Source organism: Ochotona curzoniae, unplaced genomic scaffold, assembly GCF_017591425.1.
Source record: "Ochotona curzoniae isolate NIBS_2020 unplaced genomic scaffold, NIBS_Ocur_1.0 scaffold_4701, whole genome shotgun sequence".
NCBI classification, from domain to species: domain Eukaryota; kingdom Metazoa; phylum Chordata; class Mammalia; order Lagomorpha; family Ochotonidae; genus Ochotona; species Ochotona curzoniae.
In genome coordinates this window covers 52,170,967-52,188,212 of record NW_024467122.1, presented here as the reverse complement: position 1 = coordinate 52,188,212, position 17,246 = coordinate 52,170,967, and the positions used below count along the sequence as shown (strand labels likewise).

The 17,246-nt window shown below is 51.3% G+C and overlaps 1 protein-coding gene across 3 annotated transcripts in view; it reads left to right on the top strand.

Annotated features, from left to right (window-relative positions):
• The window catches only part of SPG11 (SPG11 vesicle trafficking associated, spatacsin), an 81,455-nt gene extending 64,767 nt beyond the window's left edge, over window positions 1–16,688 (top strand). For 2 of the 3 annotated variants that reach the window (XM_040969354.1, XM_040969353.1), the window contains exons 28-40: window positions 943–1,105; window positions 2,913–3,127; window positions 3,771–4,521; window positions 8,255–8,394; window positions 9,143–9,341; window positions 9,678–9,815; window positions 11,680–11,813; window positions 12,380–12,487; window positions 14,256–14,424; window positions 14,754–14,842; window positions 15,030–15,185; window positions 15,739–15,890; window positions 16,277–16,688. In XM_040969354.1, the coding sequence (XP_040825288.1) occupies window positions 943–1,105; window positions 2,913–3,127; window positions 3,771–4,521; window positions 8,255–8,394; window positions 9,143–9,341; window positions 9,678–9,815; window positions 11,680–11,813; window positions 12,380–12,487; window positions 14,256–14,424; window positions 14,754–14,842; window positions 15,030–15,185; window positions 15,739–15,890; window positions 16,277–16,457 (2,595 nt within the window). In that variant the 3' untranslated portion in view covers window positions 16,458–16,688. The remainder of the gene's footprint in view (window positions 1–942; window positions 1,106–2,912; window positions 3,128–3,770; window positions 4,522–8,254; window positions 8,395–9,142; window positions 9,342–9,677; window positions 9,816–11,679; window positions 11,814–12,379; window positions 12,488–14,255; window positions 14,425–14,753; window positions 14,843–15,029; window positions 15,186–15,738; window positions 15,891–16,276) is intronic. The other variant, XM_040969355.1, reaches the window with a different exon arrangement.
• The last annotated feature ends 558 nt before the right edge of the window (window positions 16,689–17,246 follow it).

Genomic DNA, 17,246 nt, shown 5'->3' with positions numbered 1-17,246 from the left:
TTCAAGAAATAATGCATTGATATAAAAACAGACATCAGGTGGGAAAGCCTCGCTCCGCTTGCTCTCTGCCTGCGCCTGCTAGTCCTGCAGTGGGCGACCGGTGTCTGCTACACTCACTTAAGGCAAATAGAGCTTGCTGCTTGGAGTCCTCGCTTAATTTTTAGCATTTAATTGAAATAAGCATTCTCTAACAAGGATGTAAGCTACTGGGAAAGTACTAGCAGCCCTGGACTGCTGCTTTTTTTAAAAGAAAAAAATATTTATTTCATTTTTATTAGAAAGTCAGATATACAGAGAGGAAGAGAGACAGAAAGGAACTAGCCGCAATGGCCAGAGCTGAGCCGATCTGAAGCCAGGAGCCAGATACTACTTCTGGGTATCTCTCATGGGTGCAGGGTCCCAAGGCCCTGGGCCATCCTCAACTGCTTTCCCAAGTCACAAGCAGAGAGTTGGATGGGAAGCGGGGCTGCCAGGACACGATTTGGAGCCCATATGGGATTCTGGCATGTACAAGGTGACTTCAGCTGCTAGGCTACTGTGCTGGGCACGCATGAGTTTAAAATCCTGTGGACTCATGGGTGGGCTAGATACCTCTCTAAAAAAGCTGCTGAGTGTTTGATTGCACAGCAGGCACAGGACTGCTGACCTGGCACTGGATGCTTGAGGTGCTGACAGGCTTCAGCTTTGGCCTCTCTCACACATGGCTCCCTGCACGGGCCCTTCCCGTAGGGATGGAGTGCAAGGCCCGCTGAGGATGGCTCTTCCTCACGAGCTCTCTAAGCAGCACTTCTTGCCATTTGAAAGGACCCACATCAACACCCGCTAGGAACAGATGACTTCTGAGAGTGTCTGAGCTGTCTAAAATTGTCCTGATTCCAAAAGTTTCCACTGGCGGTTCCCATGAACCCTTTCCCCAAGCCGCTCTGTCTTTACTCTCCCTAGCCGGACGAGGCAGCCGCGGAGACCCACCCCGCCATCCCTGCCGCGTGGCTGGAGGATCAGGTGTGTTTCCTTCTGAAGCTGCTGCCACAGCAGTGCGAGACCCAGTACGAGCTGGGGAAGGTTTTGGAGCTGTGTGTTGGGGTGCAACATCTCTTCCGTGACGGTAAGACTGTCCCTCCAGTTACGCTGCCATTAAGAAGCTAGCTTTCCTAATCGTGGGAGATTTAGAAGGGCTGTCAGGAAATTAAAATGCATATCAAATAGCCAGGTTTGCCCCCTGACCGGCCACGGCACAACCCGACCTCTGGCAGGCCACCTGAGAATGGTTGGGGATCAACAGCCCACTTCAAGAATGCCTAAGTCCCCCGGGACGCTTTGGAAGCACGGTGTGCTTGGCAGCCTCTAAGCTTACAGCAAACAAGCCGAGGGGCCCAAGGGTTTTTCTCACTTGTTTGATAATTCCAGTGATTTTTTGAATGATCATGGTTTTCTTTAACACTAGATTCTGACCTTTTCGTTACCAGGATTATATTTATCATGTTCAAACTCATAGATCGTCAGCTAGATTGCCCAGGCTTACACGGAACACTGACTTAGTGCTAAACTTGGTGCCGGATGTTATAGGCTGTGGGTCTGATGACCAGAGGGAGACAGGGTTGTTTGCAAAGTGCAGGGTGTGCAAGGCTGTGCTTGTCAGCTGCCATGACAACCAAACTAAAAGTCCCTGGAATATGCAGGTGTTTTCCTTACTCTATAATATTTTTTTTCAGAAATTAGTTTTCTGGTGTTTGCCATAGTTATTACTAATTAGTAGGATTCAGTACATTGTTAGCCATTATTTTAATACTTTTATTTATACACGTTTTCATTTTTTATAGAGTATTTGTTATATCTGTGTAACTTGTATATACTACAGAACAAAAATACTCTTCAGAAAGCCTGTGCTTGCTGTGATGCCAGCAAAGAACCAGCAAGGCCATTTTGGTGGTTACCGTGCGGGTTGTCCCTGGAACGACCAGCAGGGGGCGTTAGAAAGAACCTTCCAGGGACTGTCGCTCACGTTCCTCCCTCACGTCAGGTTCTGTGTAAGCTGCTTGAGAGTTGGGAGCAAACCTTGTTCCGGGACTTGTTGGCAGGGAACTCTTACTGAGAGCAGCCATTTCCCAGTGACATCAGGGGGCGCTCAGCTGGGTCTTCCTGTGCTGAGTACATGCTTTTGTTGGCCGAACAAATGGCCGGTGAGTCCAGCAGATTTCATCAGTGTAGGATAAAGTTTCAGGTAAGTGTTCCCAAGGTTACTGCGCTGCCGTGCACGGAGGGCCTCCGAGCTGTGCCCCGTAGGCGAAGCCAGAGCTACAGGTGAGTCGATGTGCTAGTCTCTAACGGCTTTTGCCTAACGGCTTGAAAATTCAGTCAGATTTTGCTAAAATTTTTACAGGCTTATCTTTGATATGTTTGATTTTGTAACAGTCACCATAGGGCTTAAGGTACTTTTCAGTAAAATAAATAAGTTTTCTGGATCCAGCGCTGTGGCCTAGTGGCTAAAGTCCTTGCCTTGTACGCACTGGGATCCCATATGGGTGTTGGTTCTAATCCCTGCGGCCCCACTTCCCATCCAGCTCCCTGCTTGTGGCCCGGGAAAGCAGTGGAGGATGGCCCAAGCTTTGGGACCCTGCACCAATGTGGGAGACCCGGAAGAGGTTCCAGGTTCCTGGCTTCAGATTGGCTCAGCTCCGGCTATTGTGCTCACTTGGGGAGTGAATCATCAGATGGAAGATCTTCCTCTCTCTCTCTCCTCCTCTCTGTATATGTGACTTTGCAATAAAAATTAAATAAATGTTTAAAAATAAATCAGTTTTCTGTTAACCACATTACTATGTTAAATACACATATTTCCCCCTCGGTCCCTAGCCGCTGGGGCCGTTGGGGCAGCTGTAGTGGTTTACTGATGGCTCTTCTCCCTGGCACAGGTCCAGATGTGAAGCAGCTGTGCGCTCTGAGCCGGATCCTGAGGGACACGTCCATAGCCATGAGCCGGGAGGTCGTTATCCACTACAGCAGCGACAGCTTCCAGCTTGAGTGCAGATCTGTTCTGGAAAGACTGCAAACAGATGGACAGTTCGCCTTGGCCAGGAGGGTAGCAGAATTAGCTGAGTTACCCGTGGACGACTTGGTTATCAAAGAGGTATCATTAGTGCTTTAAGTGACTTAAAGTGTTAGCTTTTGAAACCGGCATTAAATGAGGCTCTTTTTACTTTGGACGTACACGTTACTTTCAGAAGTGGGTGAGGAGCAGGTGTTGTGGCTCGGTGGGTCAAGCCACCACTTGGGATGCCTGTCTGAGTCAGCCACTCAGCTCGCAATGCAGCCTCCTGGTCACGTACCCAGACCCGCATGCCGACCCAGAGTTGCTGGTTCCCAGCGTCTGCCTGGCATTTGGGAGTTACCAGCGGGGAGATGATCTCTTGTCTTGTCACTGTCGTTCTGCCTTTCAGATAACTGAGTCTGACGAGAAATGGGTGGGCTTGGGCTGCCCTTTCTTTGAGAAATGCACACTTACATGCTGTATCTCACAGAACACGCTACAACTGTTTTCTTTTGGAAAAAATTAAATACAAGTGGCCAGCTCTTGAATCTCATCAGTTAGTTGATGATGGTTTCATGCCTTAGCTTTCCAGGGCCATCTTAAAATATCTGGGAACATCTATCCGTAGTTGTATATTCTGAATTGATTTGGTTTTAATAAGCGTGGCATCCATAGGGACATTAACATTCGTAGTGTTCTTTATCCAGGAAGGGTTAAAAATTTACTTTGTCATATTTCACAGGTAACACAGGAAATGCAGGCGCTGAGGCATGACCAGCAGTGGTCCCAGACACAAGCAAGGGCGGACTTTTGGAAAAAGTGCCATGACCATTTTCAGAAAAATTCCATTTCAAGCCAAGCAGCTTCTTCCTTTTTCTCGGGCCAGGCTCTCCTGGCGTGTGAGCACCCAGACCCAGGAGGGCAGGCCAACGTCGAGGAACGCCATCTGCTGCTCACCCTGGCAGGGCACTGGCTTGCCCGGGATGACCCCGTGCCCTTGGAGCAGCTGGAGGAGCTGGAGAAGCAGATCTGGCTCTGTCGCATCACGCAGCACACCCTCGGGGGAAGCCAGGCGGCGCTGGAGCCCGGATTTTCTCATCAGATCTCCACAAGTGGTGAACTTTCCTTTGAGAGCTTAGCCCGTGAGTTCTCCTTCTCCAAGCTGGGTGCTCTAAACACGCCCAAGTACTTGGAACTCGATGGCCTTCCGTCCGGAGAGACGCGTGGGGACAGGCTGGACGGGGGGCAGCAGGAGTCACTCCACTTCCTGCTGGGCCGCCTGCTGGACGATGGCCACGTGCACGAGGCGAGCCGAGTGAGCCGCTATTTCCGCTTCTATGACCGCGACGTCGCCCTGGTGCTGCACTGCAGAGCGCTGGCCGCGGGGGCCGCTGGCGTGGGTGACCTGCAGCCGGAGACCCCGGCCCTCCTGCACGGTACGGAGCCTCCTGAGGAGGAAGAGCTTGCGGCTCCTCTGAGGAAAGTCCAGAGCAGTAAGTGAGGCGCTTGCGTGCTTGCAGCCTGCACCGCAAGCGCCGCTGCTGCGCGCCCTGGGCGGGAGGGTCGGTGAGCCAGGGGTGATCGCCGGGGCGGGTGATCGCGACCCAGACGGTCCTCGAGAAACGTGTAGAGGGGATCCGTCTGCCCTGTAGCCTTCTCACCGAGTTTTGTTTTAAGATTTATTTCCAATTGCTTCCGGCCTTTTCTCCAAGGTCAAGTGAAGATTTGTTTTTATTTAGAAAGCAGATTTAGAGAAAGATACTCCATCTGTTGGTGTGCTTCCCAAATGACTGCAATGGCTGGAGCTGGTTCAGGCCAGAGCCAGAAGCCAGGAACTCCATCCTGGTCTCCCAAGCGTGTAGGCCCTCTTCTGCTGCTTTTGCAGGCAGGTTAGCTGGGAGTTAGATTAAAAGCAGAGCCACTGGAATTCAAACTGACAAGCCAAGTTGATACTGATGTGGGTGTGGCCAGTGAAGGCTTAACGTGCTGTGCCACTCACATCACGGTTCCAGTTGTCATGGTGCAGATATAAGGTTGGCTTCTGTGCTGAGCTTGTTTTTTTTCTAGGAGATTCCTTGTGGATTCCTGGGGGTTGTCGGCCTAGATAGTCCTGTCATGTGCAAAGATGGTGGTATTTCCCCCTTTGCCAGCCCCGTGCCTGTTACTCCCTGTCCCCGCGGTTGCGCACTGGGCCGGCCCTCAGCAGCAGCTGAAGGGGAGACGGGAGGCCGGCCTCGTTTCCCTGTTAGAGGGAAAGTCTTTGAAGGTACAGATGTTTGGATGGCATGCTTTGTCGTGTTCAGGACATTTCCTTTCCCAGTTTACTGGAGGTTTGCGGTAATGAATCAAGGTTAAATGCTGTCCAGTTTTTTCCCCTCTGTTGACTGGATAATGAACTTTTTCCTTCTGTTGGACTACAAATATTGTGGATTAATTTTCAAATATTAAACCATCCTTATATCCCTAGGGCAAATTATGCAGTTTTGATGCGTTATTCTTTTTTGATAATATTGCTAGAACGGATTTGTTATTATTTTAAGGGTTTTTTGCATTTATATTCATGAGGAATATTGATATGAAAGTTGGTTTTGGCTTTTTGTATTAGGGGACTTCTGGGTTTCATAAATTGAAAGTATTTTGATTTTTTGAAAATTATTGTAAATGATGTATTTCTTCAAATGTTTAGTAGCATTTATTAGTAAAACCATCTAAATCTAGATTTCTTAGATTGTCATTTTTTTTAAAGATTTATTTATGTTTGTTGGAAAGGCAGATTTACAGAGAGAAAGATCTTTTTCCACTGATTTACTCCCCGAGTGTCTGCGATGGCTAGGGCTGAGCCGATCCAAAGCCAGGAGCCAGGAGCTCTTCCGGGTCTCCCACGCGGGTACAAGGTCCCAAGGCCTTGGGCCGTCCTCGACTGCTTTCCCAGGCCGCAAGCAGGGAGCTGGATGGGAAGTGGAGCAGCCGGGACACAAACTGGCGCCCATATGGGATCCCAGTGCGTGCAAGGCAAGGACTTTAGCCACTAGGCCACCGTGTCAGGGCCTATTAGAAGATTTTTAGGTATGAATTCAATTTCTGTAGTAATTACAGGAATTCTCAGGGCCGTTTTTCATCTTGATTGAGTTTGGATAGTTTGCTTTTCAAGTGAAGCCATTTTTCTCTGCTTTGTGTGTTATCTGACGATTTTTTATTTATCCATTTAATTCATTGTGATTTTGACTGTGTATCTTTGTACAATTAGGTGTTTTAGAGCTTAAAATGATAGTCCTACATTTTCACAATATACTTAAGACTCAAAATTTTCCCACCTCAGTTAGACGGTGGGAAGCTTGCGGCGTGGAGGCACCTCACTGTGCTCCCTTTACGTCCCAGGCGCTTTTCTCTTACATCTTCGTACACTTTAAAAACAAACAAGCGTGAACAGACTACTTTTTTGAGGTGGGTTTTTGCCCACATCTCACAGCCGAGTACCTGGGTTTGATGCCTGCCCCCAGCTCACAGCCCTGGTTTGCAGTTCATGCAGAGCCTGGGCCCATGGTGACAGCTCAGGTCACTGCGCTCCTGCGGCTGGGTTGAGTTCCTGCATCTCAGCTTTAGCTTCAGCCTAGCATGGCTATGTGGGCATCTGGGGAGTGACCAGAGGGGAGAAGGCCACTCTAGCTCTCTGACTCTCCTTCCCAATGGTTTTATATTATTTTTAAAAAGATTTATTTGAGGGCCCAGCACAGTAGCCTAGTGGCTAAAGTCCTTGCCTTGAACATGCCAGGATCCCAAATGGGCACTGGTTTTAATCCCAGCAGCCCCACTTTCCCATCCAGCTCCCTGCCTGTGGCCTGGGAAAGCAGTCGAGGACAGCCCAAAGCCTTGGAACCCTGCACCCATGAGGGAGACCCAAAGCAGGCTCAAGGCACCTGGCTTTGTATTGGCTCAGCTTCAGCCATTGCAGCCACTTGGGGAGTGAATTGTTGGATAGAAGATCTTTCTCTCTGTCTCTCCTCCACTCTGTATATCTGACTTTGCAATAAAAATCAGCAAATCTTTAAAAAAAATTTTTATTTGAAAGGCAGTGTGACAGAGACAGACCTGGTTATGGCTGCCCACCCCCACACTCGCTTGCCGGCCTGTTCTCAGGGCCGGGTACCTGGAGGCTGGTACAGGGAGCGTGGGGTGCTGCCCCCTCTGGGTCACAGTACCTCCTCTCAGGGCTCTGGCTCATCTTGCTGCCATTTGGCTTCTGTCACTCCTGCCCCCTGCAGAGGGGTCGCCTGGGGGCTGGACGGGGGAGCCAGGAACGCGAAGTTCCCTTTCTGGCTCCTTAGGGTGGGTCTGGTTGCTCCCGTGTTGAGCTGTGTGGGTGGCCCTGCTGCCGCCGCTGTCATGTCCAGGTTTTACATGGGATCCAGTGAGCGAGACCCGGGAGGGGAAGGAGCTATTCCATCCTGCCAGGAGCTGGAGCGCCCAGGAAGGACGCAAAGCCGGCACCACATGCTCTGCGTGGCGTCTGTCCGTGATGCAGAGGTGTGGTGCGTGAGGGGAGCACTTCACACACGGCAGTCACGCCTGCAGGACCGAGGCCGTCCTCTGCCGCCACCGCCCGCTTCCCGGAACACTGTGGCTTCCTTGCCTGGCAGCATTCTGTGTGCGGAGTGGGCGCGCACACGTTTACTGTTTACAGAGGCAAGGTGACACCACCTGCCAGTACAGACAGATCGGCCCCTTTCTTCATAGTGCCTGCGGAATCGCGCGGGGCCGTGCTGTGGCTTAGCAGTGCTTTACTGATACTTAGAACTTCATTTTGTTTTTACTATTGCAAAGTATTTTCTGCCTTCTTCCTAGTAGAACTCATGTAATCAAAATAAGAAAGCTTTTTATCACTTCAGGCTGAGAACTCCATTTAAAACCAGGGATGCAGCTGTTGCAGTTTAGAAATGAGTATGTGAAAGACTGACTCAGAGGGGGGCGTGGCACAAGAGGGCAGTGTGTGGATGCAGGGTGCCGTGGGCTGGTGCTGGGCAGTGCCCTTGGGGTGATGTGGCTCATTCGCAGCACTGGGAGGCTGGGGTTAGGTGGCACGCTCTTGGTGCTTTTGTTAGAGCTCTCACCAGGTTCCAGAGTCAGGAATCCAGGGTATGCAGTGCAGGGAGTCCTGGGGAGCTGGGAAGAAGGTATCTGACCCTCCAGCGAGGATCCTCACCCCACCCCCAAATTGTGTATTTCCAGCCTCCAGTTTGGAGAGCCAGTCATGTGCGATGGTGCCTCCCGGGGATGAAGTGCTGGTCCGTCTGGAGATGCTGGCCAGCAAGTGCCTGCACGGGAAGAACTACTGTCGGCAGGTGCTCTGTCTTTATGAGCTGGCCAAGGTATGTGCTGGAGCTGAGTGTCCACATGGGAAGCTGGGGGATCCTGGGCGTGGCCTCCGCATCCCCTCGGAGGATGATGGGGGCAGGGCTCCGTCAGCATGTTGGCCCTTGTGAGGCTGTCCCTGAGGAACAGGTAGGGAGCAGGGAGGATACTGGGCCACAGGCCAGGGCATTTGGAATTCCAGCTGGACTCGGCCAGCCAGAGGGCTGGAGCAGGGTGCTGCCATGGCCCTGGTGCCGCGGCTGTAAGTGACAGCTTGAGCAGGAGGCTCCCGTTGAGATGGCTGAGTCCGGCTTCCCTTGGTGCTTGTGTGGAACCTTCCACGTGGAATGTGATAACCACAGACTGCAGCCAGGACATGTGTGGCCGTGCCCTTATTGGGCAAGAACAGTAGATGGGCTGTGCAAGGTCAAGGCAGTGACAAAGCTGAGTGCTGCTTCAAGGACCTTAGCACCGGGGAGGACTTGCGAGGTCTTGTTGCTGCAGTAGCAACAGAGGATGGCCCGTGTGAGCTAGTGTGTCAGCAGCTTCCTTACATGCCATCATATTTGGAAAGATCGCTGTCCTGCAAGAGTCACTTGTCTGAAGACAAGCCTTTCTGACTGCTGGCCTGGTGGGGAGCCATCCCAAAGGGCACAGAACGACGCTTACCCCACCGGAGAAGTCTGTAAGCCCAGACAGCAGTGATGTTTGCTCATCAGGGATCTCAGCGGAGCCTTCCTGGCCTTTCTCCTGGCTTCCCCACAGGAGCTGGGCTGTTCCTATACGGATGTCGCCGCCCAGGATGGCCAGGCCACGCTCCGTGCCATCTTGGCTTCTCATCGGCCTGATCGATGCAGGCGCGCCCAGGCCTTCATCAGCACCCAGGGCCTCGAGCCAAGCACCGTGGCTGACCTCGTGGCTGAAGAAGTGACCCAGGAATTGCTGACCCCTTCAGAGGGGACAGGTGCGTCACCCCCAGGGTTCCCGGCCCCCCAGCACACTCCGGTGCCCAGGGCCCGCGGTTTGCAGGCCGTATTCGTGGCACACTCTCCTGCTGCTCACAGAGCACTTGGGAGAGGACAGATCGCGTTGACCATGCTGAGCTTTGTGGCGTCCTGGGACCGTGTGGAGCAGTGGTGCCCTCTTGGGAGATAAAGAGGCGACCCCAGGCCCGGGTCTTTGAGCTGAGCAAGCGAAGAGCTAGTGGAGGGCGGGTCATCCCCTTCTCAGGGGGCAGGGAGCGGAGTCAGCTGGAGCTCCTGTCCCCCCTTCTCAGGCACAGAAACCTGTTTCTGTACAGGCCCTAAGCAGACGTGCAGTCCTGCGGAAGAAAGTCAGGCGTTCCTGGCGCTGACTGCCCTGTGTCCGGACCGCACGTTAGTGGGCATGAAGTTGCTGGACAGGATCTCCTCCGTCCCTCACGGGGAGCTGGCTTGCAGTAAGTGCTTGGCCTTTTCTCTCATGTGTACGGATGCTGTATGCTGTCCTGGGGGAGTCTCTCTGGAACTCTGTGGGTCCCTGTTCCTGCCCAGATACCTACCCTGCAGTGTTTCAGGTTCCTGGTAGGAAGCCACGTGTTCACTGAAGAGCATTTACAAAGTGTGTGAGGGAGGACTCCAGCAGGGCAGGTCCTGTGGGGATGTCACGCGGCCAAGCGGGCATTGTTGGCCCATTTTTGAAGGGGAGGAAAGGCAGCATGGGGAAGGTCCCCTGGTACGGCCTGGCCCGGTGGAGCTGGGCTGGAGCTGGGCTGGAGCTGGGCTGGAGCGCAGCCTGTGCAATTTCAAAGCCTGCTCGTTTTCCACAGGCCTGTGTGTCTGAGCTTCCTGTGCAAGACTAAAGTTTTCTTTGTTTGAAAATGGGATTATACTGCCAACTACATATATGAGTATGCTGTCATTTAGGATGTTCTTACATTGAAATAGCCTTTGATAGAATAGTAATAGTTACACAGTATTTCTGATATGCAACTGAAAATTTTATACTGTTCTAGGACCTTGAGGTTGCTTGTTTTCATTAACGACTCTGAGAAACATTATTAATAGACAAACCTCTGGTACATCTGGGATGTTTTCCTAAAATAAATGACTGACTCAGGGGTTCGCCCATTTTAAGGCTTTTTTATTTACACACACACACAGATTTTTTTTTTGATGGTTAAGGAGCCCCATTCATTTTTAAATTTATTTTTGATGTTTACATGATTGAGATGGATGCATGCCCATGTGGATTAAGGCGAGAAGGGTCGAGGATTGGGGAAAACTGGATGATTGCTTCCATTTTTTTTTTTTCAAACGGCCCCTCTGTGCCTCTTTCCAGCTGTTACTGATGAGTGCAGGCTTGCTAGCCGTCTGTGCTGAGGCCACGGTCAACAGCCGTCCTGGCCCTCACCCTCACGGGCCAGTGTGTTCAGGTGCACGGCAGGTTTCTGTCCACAGGAAGTGTCCACACACGGGCCTGAAGGCTCAGCTGTCAGTGCTCAGTGGGCAGCAGGTGGGCACAGCATGAGCTCAGGCTGGGGACCCCTTTCAGAATCTTCACCCTGACAAGCTTTCTGTGTTTGCTCTTTAACTTTGCTTACAATGGGGTGGTACTTTTAGATCTGTATGTCACCAAATCTCACCCTAATCTAGAAATCCACAGGGCAGCTGCGCAGGTTCCAAATCTCCCACTGAGATACAGCACAGAATGCCTTGGGCTTACCCTGACAGGCATTCCCTCGGGCGGCCGGGGCCTTGCTCTCGCTTGCGGGGCCTTTGGAGGAATGGCTACCGATAGGTTGTCTAAGGAGGGTTAACTCCCAGGGCTGTCCCAGGGGGACTGTCCACAGTTAGTGCTGGGGGGCTGGGGACCCCAGCAGAGTCCTAGGGAGCCCTCTCTGGACTGGTGCTTTTTCTAAGATTTATTTTTATTGGAAAGACAGGTTTACAGAGGAGAGACCAGTGGTTCCTTCCCTAAGTGACCACAACAGCCAGAGCCGAGCTAATCCAAAGTCAGGAGCCAGGAACTCCATTTAGGTCTCCCGGCGCAGGTGCAGGGTCAGGGTCCCAAGGCTCTGGGCTGTCCACTACTGCTTTCCCAGGCCACAGGCAGGGAGCTGGATGGGACGTGGAGCTGCCTCCAGGATACAAACCAATACCCATACATAATCCCGGCACATGCAAGGCAATGCTTTAGCCACTAGGCTACCCCACAGGCCCTGAACTGGTGTGTTTTCTCCTAGCCCCTTTGCCTCTTGCCAGATAAAGGTGAGAGTGGCTAGGGTATGTAATGCTGTCTTAACCAGTGTCCCTCCTGCCCAGCCACAGAGCTCCTGATCCTGGCCCATCACTGCTTCAGCCTGACGTGTCACATGGAGGGCATCGCCCGAGTCCTGCAGGCTGCCCGGATGCTCACAGATAACCACCTGGCCCCCAGTGAGGAGTATGGACTGGTGGTGAGTCGCTCCCTCCATCCTGCAGCCTTGGAGAGCAGCAGAAGGGCCCGGGGCCAGCCCGGAGCTGGTGTGCCCCAGGGAACTCTGCCCCTCTGTGCTTTGTGGGTGTGTCTTGGCTCAGCCCTGTCTCGATTCTGGTTTGTGTCAGAATCAAACACTGCTGCAAAGGAGCAGAAAGCCGGAGGACTTATTCCACTGTTTAGGCTGTCACAGCCCTTGTCTGGGGAGCTGACACTCTTCTCTCCCAAACAAGGGTAAGGCCCATCTCTGACTCCAGCCTGTGTCCGTGGTCTCTGTCCTTGCACTCGCCACCAATGAGGAATGGCGGGAAGAGGAAGACCTGCCGGAGCTCTTTAGCACTTGACAGTCGCTCTTAGAAACGACAGTGTGGCCAGTGGCGTCCCGGTGGCTGGCAAAGGAGCCCCCTTTTTGGGCATGGGGGAAGGAGCTAGCATGGCAGCCTGGTCTTGGCCCTGCCCCTCTACAGGTGGGCAGTTGAACACAGCCAGCTGCTGGGGCCGGTGGTCTGCCTCAGAACTCCAGTGACACAGCCACGCTCCCTTCAGGTGCGTCTCCTCACCGGCATTGGAAGGTACAACGAGATGACGTATATATTCGACCTGCTGCACAACAAGCACTACTTTGAAGTGCTGATGAGGAAGAAGTTGGATCCGGTAAGTGCAAAGCAACAAGCTCCAGGCTGGCACGTGGGAGGTGCAGCTCTTCTTGGGGGTCAGCCCCGTCACGGGCTGGGACGCACCCTGCGGTAGCTTCCGTTCACACACCAAGCAGTGAACATGCTGAGCAGAGACATGACTGTTCTCGGGTTCTGCTGCCCGTGCTGGCCAGAGCAGCAACCCCTGACGCCCTTGGACGGGTCTCAGGGCACCAGGAGAGTGCGTGATGCCCGCTGTGTGAGGAGTGAGCACACGGGCCTGGGGCACAAGGGCTGTAGGGCCGTCTACGGTGATAGCCAGGCTGGACCCGCCCTGGGTCCCCAGCAGGCTCTGTGACACCAGCTACGTCTCATCACCTTTTTCCAAATCACTGCACCATTGCTTCTGCTAGTCTTACATCTGAAGAGTCAAACTGAAGCAAAATGCACTTTTCACTTCTAGGAATCTGGGTCCTGCCAAGCAGGATTAATAGACAAAAGGAAAAAAAAAAATCTCCCTTTAATGGTGGCCAGTTTCAGGACAAGTTCAGCTATTGGGGTCAACCAAGGCCTGTTCCCAGGTCTACCTTTGAAAACCCCAGAGGGTTCTTTGTTTTTGAGGTAGTTTTATTTCTGAATTTAAGACATTTTTTTAATTATAGAAAAAAAATGCAAAATTTTTAAAAAGATTTATTTTTATTAGAAAGGCAGATATACAGAGGAGGAGAGAGAGGAAGATCTCCCGTCTGATGGTTCACTCCCCAAGTGAGCACAAAGGCTAGAGCTGAGCCAATCTGAAGCCAGGAGCCAGGAGCTCTTCCGGGTCTCCCACACAAGTGCAGGGTCCCAAGACTTTGGGCCGTCCTACACTGCTTTCCCAGGCCACGAACAGGGAGCTGGATGGGAAGTGGAGCTGCTGGGATTAGAACCAGCGCCCACATGGAATTCCAGCGTGTGCAAGGTGAGGACTTTAACCACTATGCTATTGCACCGGGCCCAAAATAATGCAAATTCTATGTAATACATTTGGAAAAGAGAACATGGAAGAAAAGCCCTCAGTGTCTGTCCTCCATCAGGAGACGGCCACTGCTAACAGCAGCTCTGTGTCCCCCAGCGTACGTAACTTCCATGCTCTAACAGAGCTAGTGCCTTGCTGTGCGGATGGAGATGGAATGTGACAGTTTTCCATTAATGGTAACTGCATCCAGACTGCTTCCTAAGACCGCATTCCTCCCCATCAGCTTCCATGGTGCTGTGGTATTCTCTAGCCCTTGCTGTGCACATCTACATTGTTACCATATATCCTCACGACATTCATCTTAGCACTGTCTCACAATGTATCTGGAAGAGTTAGAGGGATCCAGAGAGAATTCCCATCTGTTGGTTTACTCCCCAAATGGACCCGGCCAGGCCAACACCAGGAGCCTCTTCTGGGTCTCCCACATGGATGTAGGGAACTAAGGACCTGGGCAAATGAGCAGGATCTGAGGTGGAGCAGCCAATACTGCGAAAGGCAGCTTAACCGAGTGTGCCACAGCATGGGCCCCGAGTGGCCAGACCCTTGGAAACATTAGTTCAGCCTGTGTATCTTCAAGGCTTCTGCCTTCGCCAGGATCCACCCCACAGCACAGATGACTTTGGTAACAAAGACTAAGGGTAGCTCAAAGTTTCATAGATTTTTTGCTCATTTTTGTCCCCTTCGGAGTTGGCAGGGGATTTCAGAACCAAGGGCTTCGGCTGCCTAGCGGTGTCTGAGACCTTGGTCTTCCCTGCTCTCTCCCGGGCAGAGTGGGACGCTGAAGACAGCCCTGCTGGACTACATCAAGCGCTGCCGTCCAGGGGACAGCGAGAAGCACAACATGATTGCCCTGTGCTTCAGCATGTGCCGGGAGATTGGCGAGAACCACGAGGCGGCTGCCTGCATCCAGCTCAAGTTGATTGAATCTCAGCCCTGGGGTGAGTAAGGTCACGGGCACACAGTGAGAGCCCATGGGGCCGTGAGCAGCAGAGGTGGCCCTGGTCACACTCAGCACTCTCGGATTCGGAGCCTAGCACGCAAGTGTCATCCGCGTCTTGGAAGCCTGCCTCGTTTCTGGAGAAATGAGATGGGGAGGGGCAGACCCTGAATCCTATGTCAGAATGAAGTTAGGGAAGGCTGTGGGGCCAGAGATGTGTCCATTCTAACGGGACGTTCCTGCCTTCCTGTTAACAAGCAGCTGCCAAGGTTCTACCAGAGGCCACGTTGGTGGCAGACTCCTCAGCCCGCCTCCTTTGCTTCCCTACAGAGGACAACCTCAAGAACACGCACCAGCTGAAGCAGCTGCTGCTGAAGGCCCTGACCCTGACTGTGGACGCAGCCGAGAGTTACGCCAAGGTAACTGTGAGTGTTCCAGCCTGGCACTGGGACTCGGTTTTTTCCCTCCTTTAATGGCTGCAGGTCCTTCTAAGTGCAGGGGTCGTGGGTCAACCGGGGCAGAAAGGGCAAGTACCGTTGTCCACATGGGAGACAGTAGCAACCCGGTTTTTCTCTCCCTCTGCCTCCCTGCATTGCTGTCCCCCAGGACTCGTGTGTGCGGCAGGCCCAGCACTGTCACCGGCTCACCAAGCTGATCACGCTCCAGATCCACTTCCTGAACACTGGCCAGAACACAATGCTCATCAATTTGAGTTGCCACAAACTAATGGACTGCATCATGGCCCTTCCTCGATTCTACCAGGTAAGTAAACAAACGCCATCTCCTCGTTGACTCATCCTGGGGCTTGCCCAAGGTGCCAGGGCTGGTGACAGAAGCAGAAGTCCAGTTCTCCTGACTTAGCTGTCAGAGTACTGTGAAGAGGCACTGTGGTGTCCCTACCAGTGTCCTGTCTGAGCAGCCATCTCTGCTGGCCCGACAGCCCTGGGAAGCCCTTGAGACACTTTAGGTTCAGAGTAAGATCCTGCGGGTCTGTTAGTTACTGCACTTACAGAATGGTGCCAGGCTGTGAGGATGGTTATTAGGGAATCTGCTTTTATTCCTTATAGCTGAATTACTGGGAATAATATTTTTTTCTCAAGTTTTATCAATGCATCATTAGGATGATTAAAAACACTGAAGGAAAGATCTTTGGGAGCTGATGGGAGTGAAACGAACAGCCAAGCCTCCCCAGCTCTGACGCACTGGGCCAGGGCTGGCAGTCACCCCGTCCCTGCAACACGGGCAGGCCTGTCCCCACCGCAAGCGCCTTCAGCTTTGCACCCACAGGCTCACATGGCGCCTTCCTCCCTTTCAGGCTTCCATCGTGGCTGAGGCCTACGACTTTGTTCCAGATTGGGCTGAAATTCTGTACCAGAAAGTGATTCTTAGAGGAGATTTTAATTACTTGGAAGAATTTAAGCAGCAAAGATTACTGAAATCCAATATATTTGAAGAGATTTCTAAAAAGTGAGTATTGAAAGTTGGCTGTAAATGTTTCTCAGTGTAGTCTCTTGCATTTAAGTGAGACAAGAATTTTATGGCTTTAATGGAACATGCTTTTCCATTCGTCTGCTTCAAATGGTAAAGGATGTCAAGAATCCCGAGGTTAGAGCTTGGCAAATGTGATTCGTTTGCCTAGGGAGCTCTGCACTAAAAATGAGAGGACAGCTACTTCTGTGTGAGGTGCTTTCTTGCACACTCAATTTTAACATTTATATCAAGTACCTCTGACGCTGGCATGAGATCACTTGCCAGACTCCAGCACCCTCTCCTCTGCAAGCAATGTCAGCGCTAACAGCCCTCACTCAGGACCCAATGTACTAAAACCTGCATGTTCTTGGTTCTTTGTTTAGATACAAACAACATCAACCTACTGATATGGTCACAGAAAACCTGAAGAAGTTACTCACCTACTGTGAAGATATCTACCTGTATTATAAGCTGGCATATGAACACAAATTTTATGACACTGTAAATGTACTTCTGAAGGACCCTCAGACAGGCTGCTGTCTAAAGGATATGCTAGCAGGCTAGATGATTTCATTGGTACCTGTTGTCTTAGACCGATGTGACGTCCTCACAGATGCCCATAATCAGGGTAGAATCATGGATGTGGGATCTGCTGGCCATGTCAGTCCTTCATGGGTAGGAAGGAATCAGACTTTCCACAAGGGTCTCCCTCCGTGAAAGTTATTCATCTGAAAAATTCCATATGGCTACTATCTCAAGCTTTTCCTTTTTTGGAAGCTTGCGCTTGAGGTTATACAGTAATGAGCAAAGAACACCTGTGCCTGCAGACTCCAGTTTCAAAGAAATTTAATATTATTTACAGAGTTAAGGAACAGGTGATACATTTTCGTTAGAAACTTTCTATAATAAAACATTTTAATTCAGTGTATGTCATTACTATTAAGGAAATCTCAGCCCTTGTCTGCCTTAAAACGGTATTTACTAACTCCTGTGTATAGTCACTTCTTTCTATAAAAATTCCTCAAATTATTTAGATAGTGATGTTTCCGACTTAAGTTCAAGGTCCCTATTTCTTATGTAAGATAAATTACATACAAACTTGTGGGGGTGGAGGGCACCCCCTAACCACAGATTAGCTTTAATCACTTTGGAGAAGCTTTAAGAAGTTGCTGAAAACTAGTTATTTTGGTGCAAAAAAATGAAATCCAGGCAATTTTTTTGTAATTTGCATTCTCCACAACCATCTTAAGACTTTCACATGTATTTCCTGCACCAAAGTCTTTTAATTCTATTTTTTATGAAAATAGTTTTCATAATAAAAGGCCCCCAATCTATGCTTACAAGTAACCTGAA